This window comes from Salvelinus alpinus, chromosome 23, assembly GCF_045679555.1.
Source record: "Salvelinus alpinus chromosome 23, SLU_Salpinus.1, whole genome shotgun sequence".
NCBI classification, from domain to species: Eukaryota; Metazoa; Chordata; class Actinopteri; order Salmoniformes; family Salmonidae; genus Salvelinus; species Salvelinus alpinus.
The window spans coordinates 42,070,308-42,086,791 of record NC_092108.1 but is presented as its reverse complement, the minus strand read 5'-3'; the positions used below and the strand labels follow the sequence as shown (position 1 = coordinate 42,086,791).

At 44.9% G+C, this 16,484-nt stretch overlaps 1 protein-coding gene across 1 annotated transcript in view; it reads left to right on the top strand.

Annotated features, from left to right (window-relative positions):
• LOC139551048 (uncharacterized) overlaps positions 1-9,310 on the top strand; it is a 71,556-nt gene extending 62,246 nt beyond the window's left edge. The window contains exons 57-74 of the mRNA XM_071362399.1: positions 112-258; positions 371-484; positions 748-873; positions 1,097-1,255; positions 1,553-1,711; positions 1,932-2,094; positions 2,293-2,486; positions 2,608-2,700; positions 2,912-3,116; positions 3,578-3,765; positions 3,909-4,006; positions 4,229-4,419; positions 4,707-4,912; positions 5,011-5,173; positions 5,367-5,476; positions 5,590-5,715; positions 7,719-7,866; positions 8,022-9,310. Coding sequence (XP_071218500.1) covers positions 112-258; positions 371-484; positions 748-873; positions 1,097-1,255; positions 1,553-1,711; positions 1,932-2,094; positions 2,293-2,486; positions 2,608-2,700; positions 2,912-3,116; positions 3,578-3,765; positions 3,909-4,006; positions 4,229-4,419; positions 4,707-4,912; positions 5,011-5,173; positions 5,367-5,476; positions 5,590-5,715; positions 7,719-7,866; positions 8,022-8,032 — 2,601 coding nt within the window. The 3' untranslated portion in view covers positions 8,033-9,310. The remainder of the gene's footprint in view (positions 1-111; positions 259-370; positions 485-747; positions 874-1,096; positions 1,256-1,552; positions 1,712-1,931; positions 2,095-2,292; positions 2,487-2,607; positions 2,701-2,911; positions 3,117-3,577; positions 3,766-3,908; positions 4,007-4,228; positions 4,420-4,706; positions 4,913-5,010; positions 5,174-5,366; positions 5,477-5,589; positions 5,716-7,718; positions 7,867-8,021) is intronic.
• The last annotated feature ends 7,174 nt before the right edge of the window (positions 9,311-16,484 follow it).

Sequence of the window (16,484 nt, the reverse complement as noted above, 5' to 3'; positions counted from 1 at the left end):
CTGAAGGAGACAATCACATCCTATGGTGCCTGTATAGGATGATTATAGTGCTTTTTTTTTGTCTTTCTGGAATGTGTTATTGTGGACCTGGTGGTGTCTGTGTTTGTTCAGGTTCGAGCTCTCTCCTTGTGGAGGGGTCAGGGGGAGAGTAGTGAGACAACATTGGAGCTGAGACAGCCATTCACCCTAACACTCTCCCAACTCTACCTCCACACAATCTCACACGCCTCGGCCACAGAGCAAAGAAGCAACCATCAGGTACCGGCAAGATACACACATGCACACACCACACGCACGCATCAATATAATTGATTTATGACGCGCGCGCGTGTGTGTGTCTCTCTCTTTCTCTCGCTCTCTGCGAGCTCAGACCCATGTCTCCTGGGACAGTGGCTCTCCTGTGAATGTTTCCCTCACCCTCAGCCAGCAGTGGCTGGACAGCTTCAGCAGGGGGCAGGCCTGTGCCCGCTTCTCTCCTGCGCAGGTACAACCACAGACATACAATATCATGTCCTATTTAAGCCTGTGGGTACAAATTCCCACTCTAGTACCCATCTATTGTTGACGGTTCCCACTGGTTAATAGAGGTTGAACAGGGATGCATTTCCCAAAACGTTAAGATTGGTAGGCAGTGGATGAACAACGATCGACTTAAGAGGATCTTAATGCGACACCCAAGATGTGTTTCCTTTTTCTAATCTTTCATCTGGAGCTCACCTGGAGTGTGTGCGTGTGTGTGACCTACAGGAAGTGGTCCCTTCCCTGGTGGCTGTTGAGGGATGTGTCTCAGTGGCCAAGGAAGGGAACTCCTACTCCCAGAATGCTGAGCTGAAGTGGGGCGACAAGAGCCTCAGACAAAGCATGAACTACCAGGTACTGAATTCAGGTCATTATTGTAAAAGATCAAGTGTTCTCCGTGACTTCCCTGGTTAAATAGAGGCACGGCATTTATTTTTTTCAGGTGATCAGTGCCGAGGAATCGCTAATCTGGATCACATAACGAGTGGTTATTTGGGAAGCAAATCATCGAAGCCTCTTGTTCCATTTAAAGGGTTAATGGTGTAGTCTATAGAATGTGTGTTGTATGTTTCCACAGTGGAGTGCCACAGGACTACACACCCTCCAGCTGGAGGCTGGAGCAGAGAACGTGTCTCCCGCCCCCTGTCCCTCACACACCCTGCTGGCCCAGTTCCACACCAACCTCAGAGACAGGATGGAGCACCACATACAGGTGGGCCTCTGTCCCCCGCACCTGGTGAGTATGTCATCGTGTTAGGTCATCGTCGACCTAACTTAATTATTATGCTGTTATACAGAGACAGAGTAAGCACTTAGTACAACCAGTTAGCTTTTGTGTGTGTGTGTGTGTGTGTGTGTGTGTGTGTGTGTGTGTGTGTGTGTGTGTGTGTGTGTGTGTGTGTGTGTGTGTGTGTGTGTGTGTGTGTGTGTGTGTGTGTGTGTGTGTGTGTGTGTGTGTGTGTGTGTGTGTGTGTGTGTGTGTGTGTGTCTGTCTGTCTGTCTGTCTGTCTGTCTGTCTGTACCTATATGTCAGTCTCTTGGCTGGTCTGGGTACCACAGAGTGAACATAGGGACAGAGCTGCTGTACAGCAAGACCCGTCTCTCTCTGGCGGGACAGCCACACTGCAGCCTCACCCTGGCTCTCACCAACTCCTCTACCGCACACAGCACCAACATATCACTGGTAACTGAGGTGAGCACTGACATTATTGCAATATATGTACATTATGGGCATTGTATGTTTATTATATTAAATATGCATGACTGTATTATAGCAAGGGCATGGGGCAAGGTCATATGTTCATACCATTGGATGTTATAGCCATCTGTGTCTGTACCGTGTAAAGTATTTACCTTTTTACCTGTGTGTGTGTGTGTCTGTCCGTCTGTCTGCCTGCCTGTCTGTGCTGTAGTCTAAGGTGGGTAACTGGAGTGTGAAGGTAGGGGGCAGTGCCCTCTCCTCCCTGCTGGGTCCTGGGGTGCAGATCCAGGTCAGACTCGACCGCAGTGAGCAGGTGTGGCTGAGGGGGGCGCTAGAGGGACGCTGTCTACATGCCACAGCTGGATATGGGAACGGTAATATACAGAAGGCTTGAAGATTGAGGACAAAATAAGTTGTGGCTGGAAATATTGGGCTTGCCCGTTGCATAGCTTTCATCTCAATAGATCATGTCATGATTTAAGATTTTACTTGACTTTGGCGTTCATAATTGTGTCTTTGGTGTGTGTGTGTGTGTGTGTGTGTGTTTGGTTTGTGTGTGTGTGTGTGTGCAGGTATAGGACCAGATCAGGACCTCACAGTGGCACTCTGTCTGGAGGGCCGACGGAAGTTAGGCCTAACCCTTGAAGTACTGAGACGAGAGGACGGGACTCTGCTTGAGTCACTCACGTCCGTCTCTGTGGGCACAGCCAATCAGAGCCTGTGGTTACGGGCCAGGGGATGTGCAGAGAGCCTATTGGCAGTGGAGGTAAGAGATTTACACCCAATAGAAGGCAACTGTTGATCTGTCTCATGAAAACAGGAGACATCCTGTCAGACTTCCTGAAACCAGTTTCTTGATTATCCCACTATTTAAATGCCGTCTCCAGGCTCAGGTCCACCATTTGGGCTCTCAGATGAGAAAGAAGATCTTGGAGAGAGTGCAGACGTTACAGCACCTCCTGACAGAATTCGGGCGGCAGGTTTGCTTTGGAAATTCATTTACTTCCGTGGTATATGACTTACTTGAATACTTAAATACACAGTCCCTTACTTGAATGCCCTAATTGTATTATTAAGTAGCTCAGGAAAAGAGTATCTGTCAAAATCAAATGTTAATACTCCCTAGATTAATCAATTAATGTTTCTTAACAGCTTTCTAACAATTATGCCCTGTAATCCTGCTGCTACTAGTCTAAGGACATTGAATTGCTTCAGGAGCTGAGCGGCGCAGCCTTACGTTTTACCCAGAGAACAGAGGCCCTGCTGGGGCAGAGAGAGGGAGGAGCGTGGGGCTCCTGGAGGACCAGCCGACTACGCCACGCTCTGACTCACAGTCTGCCACGCCTCCTCCTCCTACTACAACACGCCTCTCAGCTTGGACAGCATGAGCTCAGGAGTGAGTGAACTTTGACCTATTGTTAGGAGTCTAACCCTGTCATAAATGTATCTTTACCTAACCACTAGGGTTTATGCTATCAGTCTGGTAATGTCACTCACTTGTTTATGAAGTTTATGGAGATTCAGTGTCTCTGCGTGAGTGAGTGAGTGAGTGTGTGTCTGTGTGTGTGTCTGTGTGTGTGTCTGTGTGTGTGCATATGTGTGTGTCTGTGTGTGTGTGTGTCTGTGTGTGCATATGCGTGTGTGTGTGTGTGTGTGTGTGTGTCTGTGTGTGTGCATATGCGTGTGTGTGTGTGTGTGTGTCTGGGTGTGTGCATATGCGTGTGTCTGTGTGTGTGTCTGTGTGTGTGCATATGCGTGTGTCTGTGTGTGTGTGTGTGTGTCTGTGTGTGTGCATATGCGTGTACAGTACATACCTACACCTTCTAACTTTGCCACCTCCGTTATCCCCATTCCCAGGACCACTGGCCACTATAGCCGAGGCGTACCATGATGTGACAGGCCAGAAGGTAGACTCTGTATGGAGGGAGGCCGTGTCCATGTGGACTGACAGACTGGTGGAGCTCCTACCCCCCCTACTGGAGAACCCTCATCTTAGACCAGTAGCCCAGTTCACCCTCACTACCCTCAGCACTATCCTGGATGTGGTGAGTTTATGGTGGAGAGAGACACAATGCTAGATAAGGGGAATAATCGATTGGTATGGCAGCCATTTTGGAGAAAATTGTGTGGTTGTAGGAGTAACGAAGGAGTTTATTTCTGGCAATTTACGCTTGCATATTTGTACCAGGTGAGCCATCAGACTGGCCACTGGGCAGAGTTGAGGTTGGCAGTAGCCTTGGCGGGGGTCAGAAGACGATTGGCCTCTGTGTACAAACTCTCCGCAAGGTACGAAATCTACCCGAGCTTCTATTTCTGTTTGTTAACCATATTATTTTTGTATTAAATTAAAGAATATCCTTAAACATTTCCTGGACTGGGTTTATCATGTACTTGAGCTACACGGAACATGACTGTTGCATGTTTCTGTTGAGACAGGCAGAAGACACATTTCTGTTCTTACAAAAACGGACAAGAAAGTATCTCTTTCATTCTATTCTACTCCCCCAGTGACTGCTCTGTGTCTGTAACTATACCCCTGCCCCTGGCACGGGGCCCTTGGTCCAGGATGGAGAAGTTCGGGGTGGTAGAGGTCCTTCTGGAGGAGTGGCTCCTCAGGCCCTTGCAGGCCCTCACCTCCATCAGGCCCACCGCCGAGCTCTACCGCCTGAAACGGAAGATCACGGACAGCCCCTTCTGCCGTGAGCTAGGCCGCCATTTTGAATAGGGATTGGAGCCGTGGGCTCTTTCTCAATGTATGTTCCCATGCATTCTCTCGCCTCATCTTCTTGCCAACCTTGGACCTTCTCCTCCAATAGCGTTGAGAAGGAGGTGAGGAGACAGGACGCGAGGAATTGAGGAAAGATTCGTTGAGAATTTGTGTATTTATTGGGCCGTTGTTTTAATACCTCTAAAATGCATCATTGGTCTCATCCATCCTTTGTGATATTGGCTGATCCCTCTCTCCGTCCGTCCCTCCTTCCACCAGATGAAGCTCTGTTGGTGGCCAACCAGTTTGTGGTGTCGTTCGACGGCCACCTATATGAGCTGCCAGGCCCGTGTCCAGTCATCCTAGCCCACGATGTCACTCAGGATGACTCCTTCACTGTGCTGCTAGGTTCAGACTCCAGCTCACAGCACACTCTGTTGGTGCGGATGAATAACAGCACTGTTGCCATCCACCACAATGGAGAGGTACAGGACTTTATAATAAACTGTTTTTACACTGTTCTCTAATTACATTTTTGAAAGGATGATTTGATAAAACATGTATTATTTTTCTATTAATGCAGGTGAAATTCAATTGTCATGTCACACAGACATCCTACAGTGATAATGGGCTGGTCATCAGGAAAGAGGGGAATGTTGTCGAGGTGTCCAATCAGAATGGAGCGCGGGTGTCATGTGACCCATCGCTCGACCTGTGCCGCCTGACTCTGGATGGCTGGCTACATGGTATGAACGTGATTCAAAAGAAGACGTTTGCGCACCATTAACCTTTTGATAACAATAATGACTGTTTTGGTTGACTGGGAATCCCATGTCGTATTTATTCCGGTGTATGGTAGTAGTATTTAGTTCAAGCAGAAGTAATTAGTGACTTCTTCACTGACTCTATGCCATTCATTGTCTTTGATTGTCTATGCAGGTGTGTCCACTGGTGTCCTAGGGACCAATGACAATGAAGCAGGAAATGACTTCCCTCTTCCTGATGGCTCCCAGGCTGACAACATGGCTGACTTTATGCACAGCTGGCAGGTAGGACAAGACACATTTAACACATTATGGCTTTACAGTTATAGCAGCCTACATAAATAATAACATGTATGAATGTGCTTTTCATTCTCATTCCCTTGTGTTTGTGCTGACAGATCAGTCCTGAGTGCGGCAGTGTACCACAGATAGCAGAGCCCTGTTCTAAGTCGACTGCCGACTCTCTGAGCTGTGACTTTCTCTTCTCTGCCCGTGACTCTCCACTGGGCTCCTGCTTCAGAGTGGTGAGGACAGCTTTACACAAACACACTTTAATCAAGACAGGGTCCGGGCGAAGGTGGGCGCTGCTGCCTTGTATAGGTGGACCTGGTCGTAAAGGCTGTTCAAGTCCAGGGTGGAGTGGTGGGCCAGGTATTTGGTTTTGAGGCACAGTCACGGGAAATACTTGTTTATCAGCTGTATGGTAGCAGGGTGGTAGTCTTTTCGTGGTAGCAAGGTGTAGATAACCATTTGTGCGTTGGGGAAAGTAGAAGAAGCTTTTTTTAATGACTCCCTTTAGTGCTGTGGCCACCCTTTCCTGCTGTGCTCTCTGGTTGTTTGTGCCTGTGTGTATTATTATGTGGCTGGGTGACCCTAGTTGGTCCTCAGACAGAAGGTCTAGGGCTCACTGGGTGTTTGGACACCAGACTTTAGACACTCTGTTTATTTACTTGTATATATTTCCCGTTTGAGTCTATAAGGAGTACAATCTGTGGCTTGTGTATGTCCTCAGCGGGTGTGGGGGTGTTGTCAGGAGCGCTATCAGGGTGGCTGACGGGGGGGGGGGGGGTGCTCAGATGGGGTGGGATCCCCTGTGCTTGGGGTTCTTCATTTGTCTGTCCTGCTGTAATGTTGACGCTATGGTCTGGGGTGGACTGCTGTGATGTCAAGGTTATGGTCAGGGTCTGGGGTGGACTGTTCTGCTGGCTTGTCTGCGGTGGTGGCCACCTCTCTAATGGGTTGTTCTCTGTCACACGCCATCCCCCTCACCTTCTCCTCCAGCACTCTGATCCTTTCATCTAGTGCTCTGTTCTTCTCCTGCTCTTTCTCCTGTTGATGTTGTCTCACCACAGTCCAGAGTGCAGATATGTCTCTCTCCGGGTCTGGTTGAGGGGGTGTTGTTGAGCTGGAGGATTTTTTTGTGCTGACTGAAGTGTGTTCACCTCCTGTTCCAGCTCCACCTGCCTTACCTCCAGTTTGGTAAATACATCCTTCATTTCAATGAGGGAGTAGTACTCTGTGCTGGAAGGTTGACATTCTGCTTGAGGTTGCTCGTCTGTGGCGTTGTTTAATGAAGAGGTCTGGTCTGACACGCTCGGGGTATCTTTCTCAGAGATCCTGTTGAGCTATTTCTTTGATAATGTGAAAGTCCAGCTGAAACTGTTTGGGGTTTCCCTGTACCATTACTGTTCCAGATTTGTACATGTTCACATTTTTTGACTCCGAGTCCTCGTTGTCTAGTATCCTGAGTTTCCACCCATCGGAAACACCCGCCCTCTTAACATATGGGTAGTGTGTTAATATAGCACTGTGCCATACCAGGGGATGGTCTGTGTGGAAGATGAATTTGCTTATGTTCCAATTTTTATAACAGTCAGCAAAAAAGTGTCTCTTGATTTTCCATAAGGAGCTTCATTTTGTACTCTTTTCGTGCCTTATCATTTTTTACAATTTGAGGGTACTGTATTTTAATTACCTCTGAACACCAGGAGGCGGCTTCAAAACCCTCTGCATTTGGTTGGGGTAGACTCTGCGACTCTTCTGCCATTGTTGGGCTCAAGGGCTTTGACACCTCTCATTTCACATGTCAGTGCTAATTGAAGTTGTATCTCTTTGTCCTAGCAAGCTTGGTAGCCTTAACTTAGCATTCAGTCCTTATAAAGTAAAATATATCATTGTAATGTATTTTTCTTGTCTTTTAAAAATTTAAAATAGCTTCAGATTTAACATTACTCACTCAGTTCCAGGTTGGATGGTGTTTTCAGGTTTCTGTTTGTTTGCCAGAGCATTTGCTGTATAGCTTGGGAATAATAATCCTTCGTAGTAGGAATGCTTCCAGGTATTCCGTCCAAATCAGGCTGTAGGTTTGAAGTTTTGATTTGGAGTGAAGGTTATGTTGTGGAGGGTAACATCCTCTATATGTCCCTGCCGAAGAATCCATGTTTACCTTTTTTTCTTTAAAACATGCTGAAAAATGCAGGAGCTCATCTGCTCATGACCTCTCGCTCTCTCTCTCTCTCTCTCTCAGGTGGACCCAGGCCAGTTCTTATCGGTGTGTGAGAGAAGCTATTGTGGCTCTGTCTCGGGCCGCTCCGGAGCACCCTGTAAGCTAGCTGCTGCTTTTGTATACCTCTGCCAGAGAAACTACGTCCCGTTAGAGCTCCCTGTCCAATGCAGTAAGTATGATGTATAGCTAACTCCATAGAGTTGCAGTGGCGAGGGATTGGAGTAACCTTGGCAACCACGGTCTCATGACAATACATAACATACATAATAACCTTATATTGCGAAATGCTATTCTTAGGTTGTATTTCTTTTCTCTTTTTTTCAGTTCGAGTATGAGGCACTTCCATAATGTTCCAAGTTACGATTGAGTTTAGGACTCATTGCACGCGCGATAGAACACCAGAATATGTGTGAGGCTCCACACCTCCGCTTAGGCAAGAAAATAATAACAACGGCAGTGGGGCAGACGGTACTGCGGCATCCATCTTTAACAGTACTGCAGTTATGTTTGTTGCTTTTTGTAGGGTGTCCAGAGGGGGTGAAAATGCACTTCTTTATGTCATAAAATGCATTTTACCAAGACAAATATGATTATTCATGTTCTGAATCGTTCAGTGGATTCTCTCGCTAACGTATCATTATATCCCAAAAGTCCGATTTTGTAACCTAATGCATCTGACATTGCGATGCACGTTTCTCTTAACAACTTTTGAGGATTTAACATTTTGTGGGCGTCGTCTTTAAAGTTGTTTGCACGGGTCACAAAATGTTTTATTAGCATGATATGAGCTAAAGTAAATATAAAAGGCTTTGAAAATAAAAAGCTTGGCATACGCTCAGTGCTTTATTGACATTTCACCGAGATACACTTGTTTTTGTGAGAAATCTTAAAAAAGAACAAAAATAGATATCCATCTTAGTTATTTGAGTGACTTACAGGAGCAGCTAAAGCTTAGTGCCTTGCTCAAGCGCACATTTTTCCCAGAGTCGACTTTGGGATTCTAACCTGCGCTCTTTGGGTTACTGTCCCAGCACTCTTAACCTGCGGTATATGTGGTTTATGTCCTGCGGATTTCAGAAGAAAGATGACAAGTTTAACGTGAAAGTGAGCCTTTCAGGTAGCCAGTAGCCTTAATTCTTGCACAGAATCCAGCCTAGCTAACGCAAAGCAATTTTCCCGATTTTTGACCACTTTTTTTCTCTGACCACCATTGATTTAGTCACACTAATTCTGGCCATCCTACAAGAGTAAAAACTCCAATAACTTTGAATGGATTATGATAGAGACATGGGGTTCGGACCATTGGTACACAATAAACATATTATTTTACCCATTGATCGAAATATGTTTTTGATTGGACACCCCACTTGAACATCCTTTAGGCAATTGTGTTTATTTTTTTATTTTTTTAAACATGTTATTTCGTCTTGTTAAACTGCTGATGTTTTTGTGTACCTTCTATAATTAATATGTACAGTCATTTTTGTTTAGATAGTAACATTTATGAAACCTTCGTCAATGTGTGAATAAAGTGGACAATCCTAAGGAGTATTAAACATTGTTCCTTAAAGGGCCAATCATCAGCTGAAACAATAAAGTGTTCTACCTGTCTATTTTTCTGTAAAAAGCTGAGGGATGGGCTGGAGAAATATAACCACTCTCAAAATCATAGACAGAGCTATATGGATGAAAGGACAATGTTTACAAAACATTGGAGTAAAACAAGCTTATATTTTGGGTTCTGATGGTGTATGACAGTTGAACTAAGATCATGATACATGTAAGTTATATTCTTCAACAATTAATGCGTTTATCATTAATTTATAACAACAAAAAATAGCACCGGAGATTGCCCCTTTAACCTTAATCTGTTGGATATTGAATGTTTTATGGTGAATGTATCTCTAAACCAGAATGTTGTATAGTCATCTGTGAATTATTTTAAAGTTGGTTGCAGACATAGGTCAATTGCACTTAAATGTGACAGGTTTTCATAATCTAAATTTGCACTTCAATCAACGTTTGCACCAAATAGTAGATGTCCAAAGATATAAACCATAAAAGTATTAAGTTACTACAAAAAGTCTGTTACTAATACTACTTTTACAGGAAGTGTGTTACTACTTCAGAAATTGTGTTGCTATCATGCCTCAAATGGAAGGGGTTTGTGGAAGGTATGCAATTCCCCTTAAATAAAAGGGGAAAAGTATACCTTGTTAGTTTCAGATTTTGAAGAGGAAAAATTGGCTCCTGATAATATAAAGCATGTTAATGATGCTTAACTCTGCAATGCGTTAGGCTAGAGACCAGGATGTCTTGCTCCCAGACAGGCTAAACAACTTTTTTGCCCGCTTTGAGGACAATACAGTGCCACTGACACGGCCCCCTACCAAAACCTGCGGGCTCTCCTTCACTGCAGCCGAGGTGAGTAAAACATTTAAACGTGTTAACCCTCGCAAGGCTGCAGGCCCAGACGGCATTCCCAGCCGCGTCCTCAGAGCATGCGCAGACCAGCTGGCTGGTGTGTTTACGGACATATTCAATCAATCCTTATCCCAGTCTGCTGTTCCCACATGCTTCAAGAGGGCCACCATTGTTCCTGTTCCCAAGAAAGCTAAGGTAACTGAGCTAAACGACTACCGCCCCGTAGCACTCACTTCCGTCATCATGAAGTGCTTTGAGAGACTAGTCAAGGACCATATCACCTCCACCCTACCGGACACCCTAGACCCACTCCAATTTGCTTACCGACCCAATAGGTCCACAGACGACGCAATCGCAACCACACTGCACACTGCCCTAACCCATCTGGACAAGAGGAATACCCATGTGAGAATGCTGTTCATCGATTACAGCTCAGCATTTAACACCATAGTACCCTCCAAACTCGTCATCAAGCTCGAGACCCTGGGTCTCGACCCCGCCCTGTGCAACTGGGTCCTGGACTTCCTGACGGGCCGCCCCCAGGTGGTGAGGGTAGGTAACAACATCTCCACCCCGCTGATCCTCAACACTGGGGCCCCACAAGGGTGCGTTCTGAGCCCTCTCCTGTACTCCCTGTTCACCCACGACTGCGTGGCCATGCACGCCTCCAACTCAATCATCAAGTTTGCGGATGACACTACAGTGGTAGGCTTGATTACCAACAACGACGAGACGGCCTACAGGGAGGAGGTGAGGGCCCTCGGAGTGTGGTGTCAGGAAAATAACCTCACACTCAACGTCAACAAAACAAAGGAGATGATTGTGGACTTCAGGAAACAGCAGAGGGAGCACCCCCCTATCCACATCGACGGGTCAGTAGTGGAGAAGGTGGAAAGTTTTAAGTTCCTCGGTGTACACATCACGGACAAACTGAATTGGTCCACCCACACAGACAGCGTCGTGAAGAAGGCGCAGCAGCGCCTCTTCAACCTCAGGAGGCTGAAGAAATTCGGCTTGTCACCAAAAGCACTCACAAACTTCTACAGATGCACAATCGAGAGCATCCTGTCGGGCTGTATCACCGCCTGGTACGGCAACTGCTCCGCCCACAACCGTAAGGCTCTCCAGAGGGTAGTGAGGTCTGCAGAACGCACCACCGGGGGCAAACTACCTGCCCTCCAGGACACCTACACCACCCGATGTCACAGGAAGGCCATAAAGATCATCAAGGACAACAACCACCCAAGCCACTGCCTGTTCACCCCGCTATCATCCAGAAGGCGAGGTCAGTACAGGTGCATCAAAGCAGGGACCGAGAGACTGAAAAACAGCTTCTATCTCAAGGCCATCAGACTGTTAAACAGCCACCACTAACATTTAGCGGCCGCTGCCAACATACTGACTCAACTCCAGCCACTTTAAAAATGGGAATTGATGGAAATTATGTAAAAATGTACCACTAGCCACTTTAAACAATGCCACTTAATATAATGTTTACATACCCTACATTACCCATCTCATATGTATATACTGTACTCTATATCATCTACTGCATCTTGCCATCTTTATGTAATACATGTACCACTAGCCACTTTAAACTATGCCACTTTATGTTTACATACCCTACAGTACTCATCTCATATGTATATACCGAACTCTATACCATCTACTGCATCTTGCCTATGCCGTTCTGTACCACCACTCATTCATATATCTTTATGTACATATTCTTTATCCCTTTACACTTGTGTGTGTATAAGGTAGTAGTTGTGGAATTGTTAGGTTAGATTACTTGTTGGTTATTACTGCATTGTCGGAACTAGAAGCACAAGCATTTCGCTACACTCGCATTAACATCTGCTAACCATGTGTATGTGACTAATACAATTTGATTTGATTTGATTTGAAAGACGATAAATCAAATCAAAATCAAATCAAATCAAATTTATTAGTCACATACACATGGTTAGCAGATGTTAATGCGAGTGTAGCGAAATGCTTGTGCTTCTAGTTCCGACAATGCAGTAATAACAACAAGTAATCTAACCTAACAATTCCGCAACTACTACCTTATACACGCAAGTGTAAAGGGATAAAGAATATGTACATAAAGATATATGAATGAGTGATGGTACAGACGGCATAGGCAAGGTGCAGTAGATGGTATAGAGTACGGTATATACCTATGAGATGAGTACTGTAGGGTATGTAAACATAAAGTGGCATAGTTTAAAGTGGCTAGTGGTCCATGTATTACATAAGATGGCAAGATGCAGTAGATGATATAGAGTACAGTATATACATATACATAAGAGATGTGTAATGTAGGGTATGTAAACATTATATTAGGTGGCATTGTTTAAAGTGGCTGGTGGTGCATTTTTACATAATTTCCATCAATTCCCATTTTTAAGGTGGCTGGAGCTGAGTCAGTTTGTTGGCAGCGGCCGCTAAAGACGGGATTCTTATGCACATGGGGGATATCTTTGGTTCATCTCTATGACATTCTGAGGCTGAGATATGACCTTCTAAAGACGAGTTAAAAAAAAAACATAGGAAGCAATCAATTGAGCTAATTAGGCCGCAATGCACACAATGAGTTACATAGAATATTACAATGTGAATTTCTGTCTCAGTTAACAGCTCAGCCTATAGGTCTACACTTAGCCTACGTGTAAAGCTTTGTGAATGACCTAGGTTCTAGAGCCACGTTGAAAAAGAAAACACGGACGGTTCACGCACAGTTTGGAACGGCTGAACATTTACTTTGGGAAGATTCTGGAAGAATGGTAAAGAGAAATTAAAAAAGGCAAGTTTCATTTCGAGCTCTGCTTCACATCTGATCAAGCTGTTTGGGTCACATGTCATGGACATGCTGTTGTACGGTTGTCCTACATCTCAATCATGTGATTACCTCATAGTGGTTGAGAAATAGAACAATATAGTCAACACGTAACTTTCGCACAGATAAAAACAAACACTTTTGTTTTATTTCAGAAGCTGGGAATGGCTGTAATATGTCCCAGGATTTCCCCCACAGGTTAGAAATGATCTGGGTTTGGGACTGCTGAGAAGTAGGTGTGCTTTAAAACCTAAATTGGAACCAGTTCCTACATCTGTTACAATGAACCTATTTACAGTGGACGCACTGTTCTCATCTCGAAGTATGACTGTGGGAGAGTGTCTTTTAGTCTCTTTAGACTCACATTATGCAGCGCTAGGAAATCAGATTCCTCTACTGTTTTGATGAGAGTCCTAAAGCACTCTCACCCTCAGATCTTGCAACATGTCTTACAGTACGTTTGGGTTTCACCAGAGCCTCAAAGGTGTCTTTACATTCAAACATCACATTTTTCATAATTTATTTCCTGTAAAGTGTTAGTGCCTTCTCCAACCAAAATGATTTATACGTTTTCATGGGCATGCCCGGAGTGCTTTTAATCATATTAACCAAGTTACTGTTGTATGCTTCAAAAACAAAAGCTTAATGGGCCCACAATAAGCACCAGTTCCTCACATTCTGGGCCAGATGAAGGCAGAGAAGGATATTGAATGACACATTATATATGTACCAAGTCATTTCGTGGTACTAACTATTAACCCACAACGACATCATAGTTCTTGCCACCCCAAGAAGAACCGAGTGTATGTAATCGGGCACGCTTGCTTGAACCATATCAAAGGATGTCAAAAGTGACAAAACAGACAGTCCCTTAACACCCATTACAGGAGTTATTTGTCTGACTTTTAGTTCTGGGTTCAAAACCTGACTGGTAGGAATACACACGAGAGTGCCATTGACCTGTCTTTACAGCTGTGCCCTTCAGAACACAGAAAAAGCACACATGTCCTCCAGTATATTATATTAAGATAATTAACATAGGTCGGGCAACGGAATCACAAACTGCTGCCAAGGGAAAAATGTGTAGAATAGCATTCATAAAACGGAGGGCAGAATATTTTTTGGTGGGGACGTTTAACAAGCAGTCCACCTTCATACAGCAGAATTACAGTATGTTGCCATTTGAACGTGACCCATTAAAGCACTATCCAAATCCATTGGATATGGTGATCACAATATATTAGCCACATCTTGTCACGTTGGTATAAAGGGATCGGGAGACAGGTGCAGGAATGCGTAATATACAGTGGGGAGAACAAGTATTTGATACACTGCCGATTTTGCAGGTTTTCCTACTTACAAAGCATGTAGAGGTCTGTAATTTTTATCATAGGTACACTTCAACTATGAGAGACGGAATCTAAAACAAAAATCCAGGAAATCACATTGTATGATTTTTAAGTAATTAATTAGCATTTTATTGCATGACATAAGTATTTGATCACCTACCAACCAGTAAGAATTCCGGCTCTCACAGACCTGTTAGTTTTTCTTTAAGAAGCCCTCCTGTTCTCCACTCATTACCTGTATTAACTGCACCTGTTTGAACTCGTTACCTGTATAAAAGACACCTGTCCACCCACTCAATCAAACAGACTCCAACCTCTCCACAATGGCCAAGACCAGAGAGCTGTGTAAGGACATCAGGGATAAAATTGTAGACCTGCACAAGGCTGGGATGGGCTACAGGACAATAGGTAAGCAGTTTGGTGAGAAGGCAACAACTGTTGGCGCAATTATTAGAAAATGGAAGAAGTTCAAGATGACGGTCAATCACCCTCGGTCTGGGGCTCCATGCAAGATCTCACCTCGTGGGGCATCAATGATCATGAGGAAGGTGAGGGATCAGCCCAGAACTACACGGCAGGACCTGGTTAATGACCTGAAGAGAGCTGGGACCACAGTCTCAAAGAAAACCATTAGTAACACACTACGCCGTCATGGATTAAAATCCTGCAGCGCACGCAAGGTCCCCCTGCTCAAGCCAGCGCATGTCCAGGCCCGTCTGAAGTTTGCCAATGACCATCTGGATGATCCAGAGGAGGAATTGGAGAAGGTCATGTGGTCTGATGAGACATTAATAGAGCTTTTTGGTCTAAACTCCACTCGCCGTGTTTGGAGGAAGAAGAAGGATTAGTACAACCCCAAGAACACCATCCTAACCGTGAAGCTTGGAGGTGGAAACATCATTCTTTGGGGATGCTTTTCTGCAAAGGGGACAGGATGACTGCACCGTATTGAGGGGAGGATGGATGGGGCCATGCATCGCGAGATCTTGGCCAACAACCTCCTTCCCTCAGTAAGAGCATTGAATATAGGTCGTGGCTGGGTCTTCCAGCATGACAACGACCCGAAACACACAGCCAGGGCAACTAAGGAGTGGCTCCGTAAGAAGCATCTCAAGGTCCTGGAGTGGCCTAGCCAGTCTCCAGACCTGAACCCAATAGAAAATCTTTGGAGGGAGCTGAAAGTCCGTATTGCCCAGCGACAGCCCCGAAACCTGAAGGATCTGGAGAAGGTCTGTATGGAGGAGTGGGCCAAAATCCCTGCTGCAGTGTGTGCAAACCTGGTCAAGAACTACAGGAAACGTATGATCTCTGTAATTGCAAACAAAGGTTTCTGTACCAAATATTAAGTTCTGCTTTTCTGATGTATCAAATACTTATGTCATGCAATAAAATGCGAATTAATTACTTAAAAATCATACAATGTGATTTTCTGGATTTTTGTTTTAAATTCCGTCTCTCACAGTTGAAGTGTACCTATGATAAAAATTACAGACCTCTACATGCTTTGTAAGTAGGAAAACCTGCAAAATCGGCAGTGTATCAAATACTTGTTCTCCCCACTGTATATATATTTTTACCCTAATTACAGCGTGCCATGTAAAAGCATGGGGACGAAGACCAAACAAACACGTATACAAAACACAGGGTTGAAACACAAACAAAAGAGTGAGGAGTACCTCGAATAAATACAATGGAACGAGACCCGTAATCATCTGCGCAATACAAGCGGCACGAAAGCCAAAATAGCCCACCGACGGACATTGGAACAATAATCAACCGCCCAATGGAAACCAAAGGGCACATTTAAACAATTACAATCAGTGGGAATGGGGAACAGGTGTGCATAATGACACAGTTCTGGAGGGATCCATGACACATCTAGGAAAACCAAAGTTCCAAAGGCTGGGCCTAAGATGGCGCCGACAGAGATGGTCGACTCACTTCGAGTTCTTAGAAAACTATGCAATATTTTGTTTTTTTATGTATTATTTCTTACATTGTTACTCCAGGAAATCTTAAGTCTTATTATATACAGCCGGGAAGAACTATTGGATATAAGAGCAACGTCAACTTACCAACATTACGACCAGGAATAGTTGTTAGATCCATTGTCCTGGGTGGTGGTCCGAACAGAGGATCCGCTTCGGGAAAGTCGAAGTGGATCCTCTGTTC